The sequence below is a fragment of the Rhincodon typus genome, unplaced genomic scaffold (genome assembly GCF_021869965.1).
Source record: "Rhincodon typus isolate 14 unplaced genomic scaffold, sRhiTyp1.1 hic_rhity00002933, whole genome shotgun sequence".
Classification (NCBI taxonomy): domain Eukaryota; kingdom Metazoa; phylum Chordata; class Chondrichthyes; order Orectolobiformes; family Rhincodontidae; genus Rhincodon; species Rhincodon typus.
Window position 1 is genome coordinate 1 of NW_025968571.1, and position 18,909 is coordinate 18,909.

At 42.2% G+C, this 18,909-nt stretch overlaps 3 protein-coding genes and 2 pseudogenes across 3 annotated transcripts; 2 read left to right on the forward strand and 3 right to left on the reverse strand.

The window, feature by feature from the left end:
• Positions 1-4,589: 4,589 nt before the first annotated feature.
• LOC125481648 lies at positions 4,590-9,575 on the forward strand (annotated as a pseudogene).
• A 361-nt stretch (positions 9,576-9,936) lies between these two features.
• LOC109929967 (late histone H2A.2.2-like) lies at positions 9,937-10,791 on the forward strand. Its single transcript, XM_048593477.1, has one exon. The coding sequence runs from the start codon at positions 9,973-9,975 to the stop codon at positions 10,414-10,416; it is 444 nt and encodes a 147-aa protein (XP_048449434.1). The 5' UTR covers positions 9,937-9,972; the 3' UTR covers positions 10,417-10,791.
• A 4,968-nt stretch (positions 10,792-15,759) lies between these two features.
• On the reverse strand, positions 15,760-16,245 carry LOC109933302 (histone H3). Its single transcript, XM_020532278.2, has one exon. The coding sequence runs from the start codon at positions 16,234-16,236 to the stop codon at positions 15,826-15,828; it is 411 nt and encodes a 136-aa protein (XP_020387867.1). The 5' UTR covers positions 16,237-16,245; the 3' UTR covers positions 15,760-15,825.
• A 924-nt stretch (positions 16,246-17,169) lies between these two features.
• Positions 17,170-17,761, reverse strand: LOC109933281 (annotated as a pseudogene).
• Positions 17,762-18,221: 460 nt separating this feature from the next.
• LOC125481647 (histone H1-like) lies at positions 18,222-18,896 on the reverse strand. The gene has a single exon (XM_048593476.1). It carries the CDS (start codon positions 18,894-18,896, stop codon positions 18,273-18,275), a length of 624 nt encoding a protein of 207 aa, XP_048449433.1. The 3' UTR covers positions 18,222-18,272.
• Between the last annotated feature and the right edge of the window lie 13 nt (positions 18,897-18,909).

The following is an 18,909-nucleotide window of genomic DNA, read 5'->3' on the forward strand; positions in this document are numbered from 1 at the left end:
ACTCATACATTCTCAAAGCAGAAACTGACAGGCATGGATTGATAACTAAATTCACAGATTCACAAAGCAGTAGCTGGCATGTACAGATTGATAACTATACTTAGATATTCACAGAATAGAAACATACAGAGAAAGAGTGATATCTGTACTCTTATTCATGTTGTAGAAACATATATGTACAGATTGCTAACTACACTCATAAACACATACATCAGAAACTGACAAGGAGAAATTGCTATTTATATTTCTATACCTGAGCTGGTAAGTCCAAATTGCTAAGCACATTCACATATTCACAGCACACTCACTGGCTGATTGGGAAAGATTGATAAATGCCGTGAAATAGTCACGTAGCAGAGATTGCCAGTTATAGATTAATAACTGCACACTCAGATACACAGAGCTGAAAAAGACAGGGACTGACCGGTAAATAGACTCAGACGTTCACATGATAGTTACTGACAGAGAAAGTTTGCTAACAAATCTATCCACATAGCAAAAACCAACAGGAACAGATTAATAATAAAACTCCCAGTTTCACATTGTTTAAATTGACAGGTACAGTTTTATCACGAATCTGACATTTTCACAGAGCAGAATCTGACAAGTACAGATCGATAACTAAACTCAGATTGACAAGCAAATACAAACAGGTACAGAAATGACAACTACACTCACGCATTGACCATCAGAAACCGAAGGTATAGATGCACAACTATACTCATTCACATGGCAATAACGGAGAGCTACAGCTTGATAACTACAGTCACCCACCTGCATTACAGTAACTGTCAGGGACAGATTGATGACACTCACACATTCATATGACAGAAACTGACAGGTAGTGATGAATAACTCAACCCACATTTGGATCTCACAGAAACTGACAGAGACTGATAATTACACTCTCATTATCATTGCAGAAACTGAGATTTATAACTGCGCTCTCACATTCACATAACAGAAACTGAGAGTACAGATTTGATAACCATAGTCGCACATTCATATTGCAATAAGTGACCGGGATGGAATGATCCTCCCTATGAAATATTATAAGAAAGCAAGAAAACAATGTCATTTGTTCAAATTATCAACACAGCTTCCCACAAAATCCTGATATCCTGAAAATCTACAAAAACTAGATCAGGTCCTGGCGATTTAGCCACCTTTTATGTTTTTTCACCACCTCTAACACCTCCTGTTATGTCATGTGGACTGTTTTCAAGACATCCATATTTATTTCCCCAAGTTCCCTCTCCTCCACAAGGACAATGATAACAACTCTTATTCAAATAAAAGAAACAGATGGGGAGAGAATGATAATTACTCACATTTGCAAACCTGAAACTGACAAGTGCAGATGAATAACTACACTCAGATTTACAGAGCAGAAGTTGATGGTGACAGCATGATAACTGCTCTCACATACTCACAGAGCAGAATCTGATGGTATATGTTCATAACAGAACTCTTACATTCACCTTGCAGAAACTGACAGGTATAGATTAATAACTGCACTCTCAGATTGACAAAGCAGAAACTGACAGGAACAATTTGATAAATACACTCACATAGCAGAAACTGACAGGTACAGATCAATTCTCTCATTGACATTGTAAACCAAGAAAAATTGGTACAAATTAATAACTGCAGTCATATACTGTCATTGCAGAAATTGACAGGTACAGGATGATAACTTTCATCACATTAAAAAAAACAGAGACTGGCAGAGACAGATTGATAACTGCATTCCCACATGTTTCCTTCTTTTTTATTCATTCATGGGATGTGTATGTCACTGACTATCCCTAATTGCGCACAGAAGGCAGTTAAGTGCCAACCACATTGCTGTGGGTCTGGAATCACATGTCGGCGAGACCAGGTAAGGATGGCAGATTTTGTTCCCAAAAGGACGTCAGAGGATGAGATTTTTTTCGTGGAGAATTGGCAGTAAACTCTTATTTTTAGTTTATTGTTGAATTAAAATTCCACCATCTGCCATGATGGGATTTGAACCGGGATCCACAGAACAATATCTGGCTCTCTGGATTAATAGTCCAGCAATAATGCCATTAGACTATTGCCTTTTCTATTCACATTCACATAGCTGAACCTGACAGTTATGGATTGGTAATTACACGCTCAAATGCATGGAGCTAAAAGTGACCAAATATATTGATAACTGCACTCTTATATTAACAGAAGGGTTGCTGACAGGAACGGATTGATAACTGTATGCACAAATTCATACTGCAAAAATTGGCACGTACAAATTGATAAATGCACTCACACATTAGCAAACCAGAAACTGATGGGCAGAGGGTAATAACTAATGAATTAATAATTAATCATTCACAGAGCAAAAACTTACAGGTCTCGTCTGACAATTACACAAGAATATTCACTGGGGAGAAACTGACAAAGTCCAGATTGATAATGACAATCATATTCACACAACAGAAACTGGTTGTACACATTGATAAGCGCACTCTCTCAATTACAGAACAGAAACTGACAGTCACAGACTGATAACTACATTTTCATATTCATGTGTCTGAAAATGACAGGTACGATTTAATGAATATGGTTGCATTTTTACAAGCAGAAACGCTCAGGGTTATGTTAATAACTGCACCAAAACATTCACATCTCGGGAACTGACAGGTAAAGATGAAAAACCAAGCTCACATATTGACATAGCAGAAACTGAGAGGCATAGATTGATGCCTGCATTCTTACATTCAGATAGCAGAAAACGACAGGCACAGATTGATAAGTATACTCACCTTGCAGATACTGATACGAACATTCCCACATCACAAACTAACAGGTAAAGACTTACAACGACATTCTCATATTCACAAAGGAAAGAAAAACTGTCAAGTACAGTTTGATAACTATACTCAAATAATCACAGAGCAGAATCTCACAGGTACATGTTGATAACTACTCTCTCACATTCACCTTGCAGAAATTGACAGATGCAGATGGATAACTACACTGACACATACACAGCTCAAACTGACAGGAACAGGTTGACAACTACAATCATTCATTCATGTGGCAGAAACTGACAGCTACAGATGATAACCACCACTCTCATATTCACAGAGCGGAATCGATCAGGGATAGACTAACGATTACACACACACATTCAGCAAGCAAAACTGACAGGTATAGATTGGTAACTACATTTACAGATTCTCGCACAAAAGTCTGATAAGAACAGACAGAAACTAAATTCACAGATAAACTCATAGCAAAAACTGACAGGTACAGAATTATAAACACATTTACACATTCACAAAACCAAAACCTAACAGTGAAAAAATGATAAATAAACACTCCGATTCAGAGAGCAGAAACTGATGAGAAAAGATTGATAAATACACTAACACGTGCACATCGCTGAGACTGAAGGGAACAGATTGACAAATACACCCACACTCTCAGAGCAGAAACTGACAGCTACAGATTGATAACAACACACGTGTATTCACATGGAAGAAAGTGGCATGGACAGATTGATAACCACAGTCACACTTTCTCATTGCAACAACTGAGTGGGACATATTGATTGACAATCACTTGTTCACATGACAAAACTGACAGGTGGAGACTTAAAATGACAGTCAAATTCACATAGCAGAATCTGACAGGCATAGATTAATAACTGCACTCACACATTCACATTGGCTGAAACTGACAGGTACATATTGATAAATGCATTCCCACATTAACAAACCAGAAACTGACAGGTACAGATTAATACTGACACTCTCAGATGAACAGAGCAAAACTGACAGGGACAGGCTGGTAAGTAAACTTGGACATTGAAGTTGTAGAGACTGACGGGTACATAGTAATAACTGTATTTGGATTTTCACAGGTAGAGATGGATAACTACATTCAAATATTCATACAGAAAAAGTTGGCTGGTACAAATTGATAACTATATTTACATATCCACAAAACGGAGACTAAGATGACCAATTGATCAATGCATTGACATTACAGAAACTGACGGTGCTTTAAGCTGTGGGGCAGTTGGCTGTGTGCAGGAAGGTGGGATTAGAATAGCCATCTGTTTGTCTTTGGGCTGGAATGGACAAGATAGGCCAAACAGCCCTCTTCAGTGGTATATCATTTCAATGGATGTATGGTTCTATATCAATCTGTCCCTGTCAGTCTCTGCTGTGTGAATACATAAGTAATTTAACAAAGGCTTAGATTGTGTGAGTGTAGTTATCATTCACCAAGTAGGAACTGACATGAATAGATCAATAGCTAAACTCATATTCACAGATCCACTTGCATTGGGTAGCCCCATTCATGGAACTGTACAACTGTTGGTTAGTTTCTGGACTTCAATCAATTGGTATGGAATTAACAAAAAGAAAAACCACCAGACAGGGAGCAGCTTAGAGCAAGAGTGGAATCAGACACACAATTCTGTTCAAATTCCTGGCTTGAAATAAAATATTGTAATGACTATTAACTAAACATTGCATTGATCAATTAAATATTATCAAACTTGGCTGATGTTGATTTACAGGAGGTTTTTCTTCTGTCTTTCTCCAGGCAAATACTTGAAGGACTAAGAGAAAGTGATATTCCCTCAGTCCAAACCACGTGTGACCAGCTGCTTCTAACAAACAGAAGGTATTTTACCGCTGTCAGAGCAGAGAACATCCTTCCCACAGGCACAGAGCAGATTGAGTCAGACATACATTGAAGTCAATTTCCAGTGAGATATGCTCAAACAACACGGAGGAAATACAAGTTTTTTTTTTCACCATTAACAATGCACACCTGCCCAGTTTGAACAAATTTCAGCATTTAAAGTTTGGCAAAGATCTGCAGCTCGGGTAGTGGATAATGTTGCTGACTTGCTCGCTGAGCGGGCTTGCTTTTGTTCAGATGTTTTCATCACCATGCTCGGTGACATCATCAGTGGAGCCTCTGATGAAGTGATGTGTTCTACTCCGTGTGGAATTTATACTGTCTGGTCTGTTATGGTGAGTACTGTCATTTCTGGTTTTGATCTGTATGAGTTTATATATGGCGTCTGATTCTATATATTTGTTGATTTTGAAGTATGGATGGAAAACCATGCCTCTGGGAATTCCCATGTGTGTCTATGTTTGGCTTGGGCTACTATGGTTACTTTGTCCCAGTTAACCTGATGGCCTTCATTGTCTGAATATACAATACATTCAGACAATGAAGGCCATCAGTTGAAATGGGACAAAGTAACCATATAAAAACTGAAAGAACTGTGGATGCTGTAAATCAGGAACAAAAACAAAGTTGCTGGAAAAGCTCATCAGTAACTGGTTCTGAGGAAGGGTCACTGGACCCGAAAGGTTAACTCTGTTTTTTCCTTAGAGATTCTGCCAGACCAGCTGAGCTTTTCCAGCAACTTTGTTGTTGTTGTTGGACAAAGTAACCATAGTAACCCAAGCCAAACATAGACATGCACAGAAATTCCCAGAGGCATGGTTCTCCACACAAACATATAGAATTGGAACCCATATGTAAACCCATACAGATCAAAACTGAAATGACAGTACTCACCATAATGGACCAGACAGTATAATTTCCACGCGGAGTAGAACAACATTGCTTCATCGAAGGCTCCACTGATGATATCACCTCACATGGTGACGCAACGTGTGAAGAAAAACAAGCCAGCTCGGTGAGCAAGTCAACGTCACATTCAACATTCATAGCCCATTGACATTTACACCATTTTTGAAGATGGATGGACCGAATACTCGTCCCAAATATACACTCAGGAACTGAATCTAAGCTGCATTAAATCACCCTAATAACAACTACTACATAACAAATTGCATTCTCACTGAGAATATTACTGGCTGCCAGAGAGTTAAGCCACGTTATCAAATCGAAGCTGACAAGCATGTATTGATAGCTCTGCTCATTCATTCACATTGCAGAAACAGGCAAAAACAGATTGATGATGACACTCACATATTGACATAGCAAACCTAACAGGTAAAGTTGGCTAAAAACATTCACAAGTTCACATTATAAAAAGGGATATGTACACATTAATAACTATGCTCACATATATCAAACTAACAGGACCTGACATATCCACATCATAGAAACACAGAAGAACAGATTGATAATAACACTCCCAGATTCACAGCATAACCTGACAGGTCCAATTTTATAACTGCATTCAAATATCCACAGATTTAAAAAAAAAATGTCAGGTGCAGTATGATAACTACACTCCACTTTTCACAAACAGATTCTCACAGGTACATATTGATTACTAACCTCACATATCCATACAGCAGAAACTGACAGGGACGTGTTGATAACTAGTCACACCACTAATATTGTGGTAATAGTGATGGATAGATTCATGACACTCAGATGTTCACATGACAGAAACTGCCAAATAACTACATTCTCATTCACATTGCACTTACCAACAAAAACAGGTTAATAACTACAATTTTCGATATCAGAAAGTATGAGGTACAAATGAATAACTGTGCTGCAACATTCACCGAGCAGAAACTGGCATTGCAGATCAGTAACTGAACTCCAATGTTGAAATAGCAGAACCTGTCAGGTAGAGACTGAAAGTGCTAAAATAAAAACTGACTGGTACAGATTGATAAATAAAATCACATTCAAATTTCAGAAACTGGCAGGGACAGATTGGTAAATATGCTCACACATTCACACAACAATAACTGTCCTAGAAAGATGAGTAAGCACACTCATATTCACAATGCAGCAATTGATAAGAGCAAATTGATAATTACACACTCAGTTTCACAGCAAATTAACTGACAGGTACAGTTTTGATAACTACATTCACATGTTCAGACAAGAAACTGACAGGTATGTATTGACAGTCACGTATGCACCAAGCAGAAATTGACAGGTCCAGATCAATCTGGACATAACAGAAACTAAGAGGGCCAGGTTAATAACTACAGTCACACTCTTGAATTGCACGAACTGACAGGGACACATTAATGACAACAATTACATTTTCACGTGATAGAAACGGACAGGTACAGGTAATAAATACATTTCCATATTCCCAATGCAGAAACTGAGAGAGAGGCTGTGAAATGAACATAAGCATATGGATAACTAAACTCTCATTCACAGCAGAAATCGGTAAATACACGCACACACGTACATAGCAAAGACCTGATAGCGACAGATTGATAACTACAATTACACATTCACACAGGAGCGAGCTTTGGGGATAGACTGATAATTACACAAGCATAATCACTGGAGGAACTGATTGGTACAGATTGATTACTGCACACTCACATTCGGTCAGCAGAAACTGATGGACAGATTGTGAGGGAGTAATAATCATTCACTTAGTGGAAGCTGAAATGGCAGATCGATAACTGCACTCCCATTTTTACACAGCCAATAATGAGAAATAAAACTAACCCTCAGTCAACCTGAAATTCTGAACAACACAATATCATTCACACTGTAATCAGGGACTCATTGATAGTGATAAAACAAAAAAAAAATCTACACACAAGAGATTGTCACAATTAAAATTTGCAAAAGGTACTGTGTTCAAAATATTCTTAAATGACAATAATCAGTGTAAATACAACTGACGTGTTGACAAATAAAGTTCAGAGAAAATCCATGAAAAACAATTATTGCTAGAAACTGAAATGCACAAAATAACATCCACGCTAATTAAGTGCAAAGCAAGATTCCAGGAACTGAAATGTAGGCAGAAAGCTGCTGACACTGATTGAAGAGCCTCAGGGATAGAGAGTAAAATTTGTGTAATCAGCAGAAAGCGAAAGGCACGGGTCGCAGTACATCAGTTCTCTTTTGTCATCGAGGTCATCCGTGTAAAACTGATACCGACACACGCTGGCAGGTATTCTGAGGAACGTATGAATAGTTTGGGCCTATACTCATTGGAGATTTGAAGAAGGACGTCAAACCTTTCGAGGAAACGAAAACTGAAGGGTGTTGACGGAGCAGATGCTGGTATAACGTCCTTAAACTTCAGAGAGTGGAGGACAAGAAACATGAGCAAGAGAGAACATTCCCTAACTCCCATGTTCATCAAGCACGATGCAATTGTCAGTAGTTCCATCATTTCCAGGAGTGAAACACACCACTGTCAGATTTCAGTGCATTTTGTCACTTGACAACGAACGTGATGACATTTTTAAACGGAGGAGAAAAGAAAACCATTATCAAAAGATGTAGATTAAATCGCGATTAGGATGTCACGATTTGGAGAAAGCTCGGAGTTTGATCCGTGTACAAAATTTCGATTTGCGTTTGAAATTTCATTGCAGATCCGGGCAGATTCACGTTTTGTCCCATACTAACCAATCACAGAAAGGCTAATGTCATGTTTTAACATTCTTGTAAACTACCCATTGAGGAACAAGGCTTTCTCCCATCCTTCATTAGCATTGCTGACGCCATCAGGCTATAAAAAGCGAGCTCTGAGCCCACTTCTTCTTGTTCAATATTGAATATGGACTGTCGCAATTGTAGAGGAAAGGAAAGGACAAGTTGCCAAGAAGGGCGCTAAGAAAGTGGTGAAGAGGGCGCCAGCGAAAAGCGGCAAGAAGAGGAGAAGGTCCAGGAAAGAAAGTTATTCTATCTACATCTACAAAGTGATGAAGCAGGTTCACCCCGACACCGGCATCTTCTCCAAGGCCATGAGCATCATGAACTCATTCGTCAACGATATTTTCGAGCGCATCGCGGGGGAGGCTTCCCGCCTGGCCCATTACAACAAGTGCAGCACCATCAGTTCCCGGGAGATCCAGACCGCCGTGCGGCTGCTGCTGCCCGGGGAGCTGGCCAAGCACGCCGTGTCGGAGGGTACAAAGGCGGTGACCAAGTACACCAGCTCCAAGTGAGACACCACGTTGTGTTGAAAAAAAACACACCCAAAACCCAACGGCTCTTCTAAGAGCCACCCACAGCTTCCCTGAAACAACTGAACTATGATGTTAATGTCTGTACGACATTTGTATTTTATAAATCTTCCGTAAATTAACAATTGATCCCTGGCCCTGAGCGCGCTTGTTCTCGGATGTGTTCATACACAACTGTAATCGCTGCCTGTGGACAGGGATCATGTCAAAGACCAATGAGCTATTTTGAGCAATTTCTGTGTGATCGTGTTCCTCTCTCACTCAATCGATTCAGAAGCTACAAGACCCGGTGGGGTATGCAAAAGGGCAAGGAAGAAAATATACTTTTCCTCCGAGTTCCGTTTCGCCCTTTTGTTTTATTTCCAGATCTCCTCGCGGGTTTTGTCAGGTTGTTGAGGCTTTTTGCTGTCGGGGAGATACTTTCAAAATGAGCCGAGATAAAACCAGAACAGCTGCCGGACTGACATAGTAAATGTGGAGCTTTTGCTGAACTCTGATCGAGTGCAATAAGGGAGGGCCGCTTTTAAATATTCTCGAAAAACGGTGTCCGCAATTAAGGCGCTCACCTGGAAGAACGTTATCGAATGTTTTATCAACTTATCGGGTGTTTTTGAAATGCGAAATAAATTAGTTGCAGAGTGCAGATTTTGGCGCTTTTTTGTTTCCGCTTGCATTTAATGTTCAGAAAATCCGATTCTAGGTCAGAAATTGACATATTCAAGGAGGTGAGGGAAAGGGAGATTATGTAAAGTATACATTTAGAATCTAAAAGTAAATTAACTCGAGTATTCGTGCATTCTATTGTGTTCACCTTCCTACTTTTTGGTACATATTGGCGGGCTTTTCAAATCAGAAAGAAAGCGTTTGATGATTTGGCGCCGGTATTTTCCGGCCTCCTCCCCGGGCCCTCTCCGGATTGGTGAGTGAAGCAGATATCTGATTGGGAATTGAAACGACATATAGAGAAGCTAAACAATGTGGCCAATCAGCAATGGCCGCACCACCATTCCTCCCGAAGGTATAAGATGCCGGAATGTGGGCGCATTGCATCATACTGTGTGAAAGTGCTTGTAATATATTCGTCACGTCTGGGAGAGGAAAGGGCGCTGGTGGGAAAGCTCGCTCGAAGGCGAAGAGCCGGTCGTCCCGGGCTGGTCTGCAGTTCCCGGTGGGCCGTGTTCACAGGCTCCTGAGAAAGGGTAACTATGCTGAGCGTGTGGGTGCCGGAGCGCCGGTTTATCTGGCTGCGGTGCTCGAGTATCTGACGGCTGAAATCCTCGAGCTGGCCGGTAACGCGGCCCGGGACAACAAGAAGACCCGCATCATCCCCAGGCACTTCCAGCTGGCTGTGCGCAACGACGAGGAGCTCAACAAGCTGCTGGGAGGGGTGACCATCGCTCAGGGTGGGGTACTGCCTAATATCCAGGCCGTGCTGCTGCCCAAGAAAACCGGCGCTGGGGGCGCCACTAAAAAGTAAAGATACCGTTATTTCATCTGACAACCCAAAGGCTCTTAAGAGCCACCCACGACATCGGTGAAAAGCAGCGAGACCATTCCCTCTGTCGGAATGTCTTTTTCTGCATTAATTGTTTGATGTCCGTTTCAGTCCCTTTGCTATTTGATACTCTTCCTGTCACTGTGTATGATTTAACATGAAATCTTAACCAACAAGTTGCAGTCAGTCACGCTCACGGAACAGCTGAAACGCGTGGAGAGTGAAACGTTTATCACGAATTTATAATGAATCGCAATGGTAATAGCGTTCGGATTGCATTATTTGTTATTGCTCTGTAACTGCCTGTGACTTTAATCATCGTCATATAAATGCATCTCAGTGCCTCGCTCACAACCAGTTTCATATTTCCTGTAACTGCATTTGAGAAGAGCTAAAATGACGCAATGCATCAAGTAGTAAGTACGAGATAACAGTGTGGAGCTGGTGGATCACAGTAGGCGAGGCAGCAGAAAAGTTGACTTTTCGGGTCAGGACCCTTTTTTTGAAAAAGTCAACTTTCCTGCTTCTCTGCTGCCTGGCCTGTTGTGTTCCTCGAGCTCCATATTGTGTTATCTCAACATCCTGGTCAAACCTTTTCTGAAGCTCCTCCAGTGCAATAATATCCTTCCCTAACGGTGACCAGAACCTGATATAGTGCTTCAGTAAAAGTCTCAAAAATGTCCTGTGTTCAAAAGGAGTGAGTAATGAAGCCAGGTGCCACGTGGTCTACAGCTGATGCAAACTTTAAAGAACTATATACTTGACCCATTAGTTCTCTCTGTTCTACAACACTATCCAAGGCCCTACTTGTATCTGTACAAGACCTGCCGCTCTGTTTTTCAAAAATGCAATGCCTCAGTACCTCCATCTGCCTGTCCTCAAGCCATTGACCCAATTGATCACGATCTCTTTGTAGTCTTCAATAACCATCTTCACTGTCCACTATGCCACTAATTTTGGTGACCCCTTCAAAATGACTACCCATACCTTCTAAATTCTCATCTGAATCATTTATTTAAAAGATAAACAAAAGTGGACCCAACACAAGTTGGAGTGGAACACCACTAGTAACAGGCCTCCGGTCCAGAAAGCAACTGCCAAGCTGTCTCCATCTCCTGCCATCAAGCCAGTTTTGTATCCAATTTCCAGCCTCACCCCAAGTCCCATGTAATCTTACCCTATTATTTCATCTGCCGTGAAGAACATTGTCAAAGACTTTGTGAAGGAGCTTACCCTCCTCATTCCCACACTCCCCGACCCCCCCACCTCGAACCCTGGCTACAAACAAATACTCAGGATGCAGACTGGATTCAGGCAAGTGGAAGATGTTTATTCAAGAAGAAACCAGTTAATGCAGGGAGAGGGCCAAAGGATCTTCCACAAATCTGTTCTCGATGTGAGAAAGCATTTTTCCCTTAATCTACAGCTCAGATCGGAAGAGAGATCAATGACACACTTTGATTTTGCAAGGAACTACAGCGTTTTTATACACTACATGTTACAATAATCAAATGCAAAGTAGTCACTGTCCTTCACCTTAATCCAAACACCTAACCCCATGGGGCACCAAATCAATCATGGTCATAGGAACAGCCTCGGTTCTCATTATCTCATGGTGTTTACTAGACATTGTCATCACTGGGCCTTGGGGATCTTTCTATGCATCCTATTAATTCACATTCTGTAAGTTATTAGCTATACTCCTGGTCTGTCCGAGACTTTATCTCGAAGAGCTGTTTGAATCCTATTATTTGTGGTATTATGTGTGACCCCTTTCTAAAAGGATTGATTAAATTTGATATTTCCCACCATCCTGATATATATATGGCAGTTAGTTTTAAGTAACAGCTACATGATTAGCTCTAATCTTATAACAGTAATTAAAGTGTAAAGTTCTACAGCTACTTTTACCACTAGCACTTTGTCACTAATGAATTGGATCAATCTGTCTTGTTTACGATGTAAGATAAGGCATGTCCTAAAGCTGATTCACTTTCACATGGGTTTAAATGTGTTTTCCTCAACTGCTTGTATTATATTCTGGTTATATGTTGAAACCTACTTCTGTGATTGTCAAATAATTCTTTAAATAGAACCTTTTTTTTCTTAATACTATAGTTTAAGAAGCTAACTGCTATGAAATACCTTTCGCTGTTGTTCTTTTTTGTAGCTGTTCAGGGAGTTAGTCTAAGCTAAGATTTAGACCCCTGATGCTATGTCTCTAGTGGAGCAACATCCTTTCATTGATGAGACTGGAGTCATTTATCCGTTCTTAGGCATCCTCTTATCAAAACTGTCTTGATGCTTCTTGGCCTGCTGTGTTCATCCAGCTCTACACCTTGTTGTCTCAGATGATGGGTTGCAGGGCCTTTCTACGACCTTGGGCAGATCTCTTCCAAGGTATTAGTATGTTTCAATTTAAATGTTAGAGCAGACCGCCCCATTTTGTTTAGTCCTTGTGTGTCTTTGTTCAAACAGGGGCCACTTTGTTGTATGCAGGTCACCCCTACACTTCACTAAAGTCCAAGTAAACAATGTCTACCACTCTGCTCTCAATCATCTTGGTTACTACCTCAAAAAATTCAATCAATTTTGAGATATAATTTCCCTCACTCAAAACCATGCTGACTATCCCTAACCATTCTTTGAAAACCCCCACCTACCCCATACATATGAATCGTATCTTTTGGAATCACCTCCAACAATGTACCCACCACATAATTCAGACTCACAGGCCTATACTTACTAAGCTTCTCCTTACATCCCTTCTTGAAAATAAAGGCACATTAGACTACCTCCAGTCATGCCGCACCTCACTGTAGTTATAGATGGTACAAACATTACTGCAAGGGTTTCTGCAATTTCCTTCTTAACTTCCTACAATATCCTCAATACAGTATATCAGATTCTGGACATTTATTCAACTCTATGCTTTCTAAGACCTCCAACGCTTCCTCTTCTATAATATGAATTGTTTTCAAAATATCAATATTTATTTCCCAAGTTCTCGAGCTTCTATTTCTCTCCCCCAACAATTTTATTTGTGAAATATTTGTTTTCTATTCCTCCTGTCTTCTGAGTTTCAAAACTCAAATAGGTAGCCTCTGTATTAAGAGCTCATCTCTTTCTCTCTAATCACTCGCTTGCTTTTAATGATCTTGCAGAATCTCTTTGGATTATCCTAAACTTTTACACTAAAGCTATCTTGAATCCCCTCTTTGCTTTCCTGATCTCTTCAGAATGCCCCTACACTCCATAGTGCTCCCTCACTATCACATCAGTAACTAGCCCTGCCGTATTACTGATGAAAAGGTCATTTTTTTTCCTCCTGTCTCTACACTCATTTGGACCCAGTTGTCTCTATCTAATACGATTTCTTTTGTATTCCCAACGAGAACCTCAATATCTTTATTAATCCATTGTTCCTTTATCCTGCCAGCTTACCTTTTAGTCTAAGACGATCATATTAACTCTGAACTTTCATATGACACTTGTGAATGCCTTCCACTTATCAGACATCCCCTTACCTGTGAACACTCTACTACCAATGGGTGGCACAGTGGTTAGCACTTCAGAGCACAAGGGACCTGGGTGCGATTCCAGCCTTGGGCGAGTGTCTGTGTGAGAGTTTGCATTCTCCCCATATCTGCGTGGGTTTCCTCCAGGTGCTCTGGTTTCCTCCCACGGTCCAAAGATGTGCAGGGTAGGTGGATTGGCCAAGCTAAAATTGCCCATTGTGCCCAGGGATGTTTAGGTTCGGTGGGTTAGATAGGGGAATGAGTCTGAGTGGGATGCTCTTGGAGGACGGTGTGGACTTGTTGGGCCAAGTTGCTGTTTCCACACTATAGGAATTCTATTGAATGACTTTTGAAAGTTCTTGTCTCATACCATTAATATTTGCCTTACTTCAATTAAAAATTTTAACTTTCAAGGAAGTATTATCTTTTTCATAACTAGTTTAAAGCTAATAAAATTACCATCATAGACCCAAAGTGTTCCTGCACTATCTCATCAATCACTCACCCTGCCCCATTACTGAAGAAAACGTTTTTTTAAAAACTTTCTTGAACACAATTAGCAAGTTCTTCACTATCCAAACCTGTGGAACTAGTGTAGTCCCACTCAACCTTTGGAAAATTAAAATCACCTATTACAACATTATTATCCTTACTTATGTCTGAGATGTCTCTACATATATGTTCGTCAATGTCCATCTGACTATTGTGGGGCCTATTAATACAATCTCATCAAGGTGATCATTCCTTTCCTTTTTCTAATTTCAACCCACATATTTTCACTGGACAATTGTGAAGAAATATCTTCAATAGTTACAGCAGTTAGGTGTAAACTGGAATAAGGGAGGGAGACTTTAAAACTAATGAAAAGACGGTGTCCCTATCAATACATCGATCAGGAAGCACGTTCATGGAATCTAAACACAGCAGAAAGAGACCGTTTGATTGATCGAATCTGAGCAAACGTTCCGAAGAACATCTACCAAAGTAGGATTAATGAGCAATCGTTGAATTAGATTATTAAGGTTCGACGTTGAGAATAGAAAAAAAAAATTAGATATTGAAAATGAGGTTTAACTGAATCTCTTGAACAGTATAAAAAGATTAGGTGCATTCTGAAGAGGGAGATCCGGAGGGCAAAGAGGGGATATGAGATAGCGGTAAGAATAATCCGAGGAGATTCTAAAAAAAAGTCATTTAAAGCAACACAGTAGCGAGACAGAGAGAGAGTGAGAGAGAAGCCTCTTGTGGAATGAGGAAACAAATTGTGTGAAGTACAGATTTTGTAATCTGAAAATCAAATCAACTCGTTAAGTACACTTGCACTCTTCTGTCGAAAACCGCCTCATGGTTTCTACGTATTGGCGGGATTTTCAAATTTGTAAGAAAGCGTTTAACGATTTGGCGCCATTTTCCCTGCCCTCCTTCTCAGCCATGGTCACAGTTATCAGAAAAAAGAAACAGCAGATGCTGGAATCCAAGGTAAACAAACAGGAGGCTGAAAGTAGAGCTCGAGGAAAGGCCAAGGGAAGCAAAAAGCAGAGGTTTTGTCGTGAATTTCTAATTTGCATACAGGGATGCCGTACTTCAATTATTTTGTGACTAATTTAAACCTCAATTTATAATTAAAATACACTTATTGAGTTTTAATTTAAATAACACAAATGTATCAGTCCTACGCACTTGTGTTTTCTTCAGCCAGATGCAGTTCCTGCAATTACAGCTGAATTAGCCCGGTGCAATAATGGTAAGATATGGAAATATAACAACGAAACGCACATCATGCGTCAGTTCGGCTCTTTGTGGGTAGCTTAGTGGCTCTGAAAAAAGCCGTTGGGTTTCTCGGGGTTAACGTGCAGGGCCAGGCACGCTCCGTTTAGGCGCGCTCCCCGCGAATCCGGCGGGCCAGCTGGATGTCTTTCGGCATGATGGTGACTCGCTTGGCATGGATGGCACACAGGTTGGTGTCCTCAAACAGCCCCACCAGGTAAGCCTCGCTGGCCTCCTGCAGGGCCATCACGGCCGAGCTCTGGAACCGCAGGTCAGTCTTGAAGTCCTGAGCGATCTCCCGCACCAGGCGCTGGAAGGGCAGTTTGCGGATCAGCAGCTCGGTGGATTTCTGGTAGCGGCGGATCTCCCGCAGAGCTACCGTGCCAGGCCTGTAGCGATGAGGCTTTTTCACCCCGCCCGTGGCCGGAGCGCTCTTGCGGGCCGCTTTGGTCGCCAGCTGCTTGCGGGGAGCTTTCCCTCCAGTGGATTTACGCGCTGTCTGCTTGGTTCTGGCCATTCCCTTCAATTCTCTACAACACACTTACACGCTGCTGCTATCAATGCTGAGCCTGTGGCGGTGCTGCCTATTTAAGAGAATTGAAGATCCCGCCTTAGAGCTGGGAATGGATACAGTCCCGTCCCTCAACCAACTGAGAAACAGCTGCGGAAGGTACAGAAAAGGCAATAAAATAGTTGTTGGAGTCTGATTGGTTAACTTGAAATGACAGTTTGTCAATTTCAAAAAGCGCGCCGATTTTACCCTCGCAATCCTGAAATTAAGTTGTCTTTAAATGCAAAATAAAGTAAAGTCCAACGACGATAAAATCTGTACTTTGTGGGATTTCTTTTTAAACCTAACTTGCAGTTAACGCGGACAGGACGCGGGATCATTGCCTGATCTGCCCGTAACAGGTAGGAGGAAAGCGCGGGGTTTTAACACAGCCCAGACTTCTGAAGAAGGGTCGAGGCCCGAAACGTCAGCCTTCCTGCTCCTCTGATGCTGCTTGGCCTGCTGTGTTCATCCAGCTCCACACCTTGTTATCTCAAACTAATCAACCGGCCGTGTCACCTCCGTGAATGAATCTAAATAACACCGCCGATTTAAGCATCTTCAAAGCTAACAGTGCACGCTAAAAAAAGTTACACAATCTCAATTTATCGGCTCATTTTTCTTTCACCCAGTTAGAATTAGTCCGAAAACTGCAACAGAGAGAGTGTAATAAGAGGCCATTAAAACATCTGCAGGCTTCCCTGAATGAAAACTGAACTGAATATCATTCCTGGAAGGAATGAAATAGAAATACTGCAATCTGTAACATTTCGCGTCAGGACAGAATTACAATTCGAGATATGGAATAACCAGCTGCGGTACACTACACCCTCTCTATGTGCTGCCTTTCCTGTGCTCAGGTCTCCGCTCTCACTTGGAGGGTTTGGGTGGTTCTGAAAAGAGCCTTTTGGTTCGCTGGAAAAGGGTCGATTTGCTCAGCCGCCGAACCCATAGAGAGTGCGGCCCTGGCGTTTCAGAGCGTACACCACATCCATGGCAGTGACCGTCTTGCGCTTGGCGTGCCCAGTGTAGGTGACCGCATCCCTGGTCACATTCTCCAGGAAAACCTTCAGCACCCCGCGGGTCTCCTCGTAGATCAAGCCCGAGATGCGCTTGACCCCACCACGGCGAGCCAGGCGCCGGATGGCTGGTTTCGTGATGCCCTCGATGTTATCACGGAGCACTTTCCGGTGCCGCTTCGCTCCGCCTTTCCCCAGGCCTTTGCCTCCTTTGCCTCTTCCAGACATCACGCTTCTTCACTCCAATCGCTGCCGAATGCGATTCGCGCTGCCTCACCTTCCTTTTTTATACAGCCCGCCCCGGCCTGACTGAGAAACAGCTGACACAGAGTGAGAGGCGGCCCGGGCAGGAAACTGAGTGACGGACAGAGAAATATCCAGCTCCGCCTCCAGCTAACTCCAGCCCCCAAATGAATCTGGAACTCAACCTTTTCTCCACAAGGGCTGTGAACATAAGGCCCGTCAAAAAACATACAGACTCAAGCTTCATGTTCAAAGATAACAAAACCTGGAACTTTTAAAAGCAGTTGCGACACAATTAAACGGCCATGTCCCGGCCTTTCTTAACGAGACAACACACGGTTGCTTCCAATTCAATGTCAGTTTCTATTCCTTTAGCTGAATGGGAGAAAATCATTTCTTGGGGATTGTGTTGCGAAGCGGGGTTTCTGGCCCAGTGTTCCTCTCAGAGACTCTCCCTGAATATGTGAAAAGCAGACGGACATGAAATGAAACTGCACCCGAACCTATGGGCAGTATGATGTGGGCCTAATACTGATTTATTGTAGACTATGGGAGAGAGACTGGGTGTAAATCTGGCAGAGAAATGTGGACGAGTTACTCACATTAATTAATATATAATTTACCCTGCACTCGGAGATGGGACAGGGATCATTTGATCCGGGCTCAGCTCTTTCCTGAGAGATATGGGTGGCTCTGAGAAGAGCCTTTGTGTTCAGGTGGTTACATGTTGCACAGACTGCTTCATTTCTTTGCTGCTTTCTTGGTCACTTTCGCTTTGGGCTTGGCCTTCGGTTTACCCGATTTCGGGACCGGTTTTGCGGCCTTGGGGCTCTTGATCTTTTTCACCTTCTTCACGGGAGTCTTTTTCTTAGGCGCTGCTTTCTTCACCGCTTTCTTCGGCGTTGCTGCCTTCTTGACGGCCGCTTTCTTAGCTGGGGATTTCTTCGCTGTCACCTTCTTGGCCGTTGTTTTCTTCACGGCTGGTTTCTTGGCGGATGCTGCTGGTCTCGCCTTCTTTCCCACTTTTGCCGTGACTGGATTCGTTGGGAGTTTGAAGGAGCCGGAGACGCCCTGGCCCTTGACCAGAACTAAGGAGCCTTTCGGCAGACACCTCTTGACAGCCATCCTGATCTGTGCATTTTGCTTCTCCACATTGACGCCGCTTCTCTGCAGCGCCTTCTTTATAGCGGCCAGAGACGTCCCCTTCCGATCGCTGCTCTCCCCGACAATCTTCACAATCCGCTCGCCCAACCCGGGACCGGCTGGTTTTTTCCTGGGAGACGCCGCCTTCTTCTTCTTGGGAATCTTGAGTTTGGTGCTGGCAGAGGTTGGAGGAGCCGTTTCGGCGGCTGCACTGTCGCTCATGTCGAGAACTCTG

Bases quoted from the DNA above. Each gene is read 5' to 3' on its own strand.
- LOC109933302 (XM_020532278.2), bottom strand. From the start codon at position 16,236: ATGGCCAGAACCAAGCAGACAGCGCGTAAATCCACTGGAGGGAAAGCT.
- LOC125481647 (XM_048593476.1), bottom strand. From the start codon at position 18,896: ATGAGCGACAGTGCAGCCGCCGAAACGGCTCCTCCAACCTCTGCCAGC.
- LOC109929967 (XM_048593477.1), top strand. From the start codon at position 9,973: ATGTGGGCGCATTGCATCATACTGTGTGAAAGTGCTTGTAATATATTC.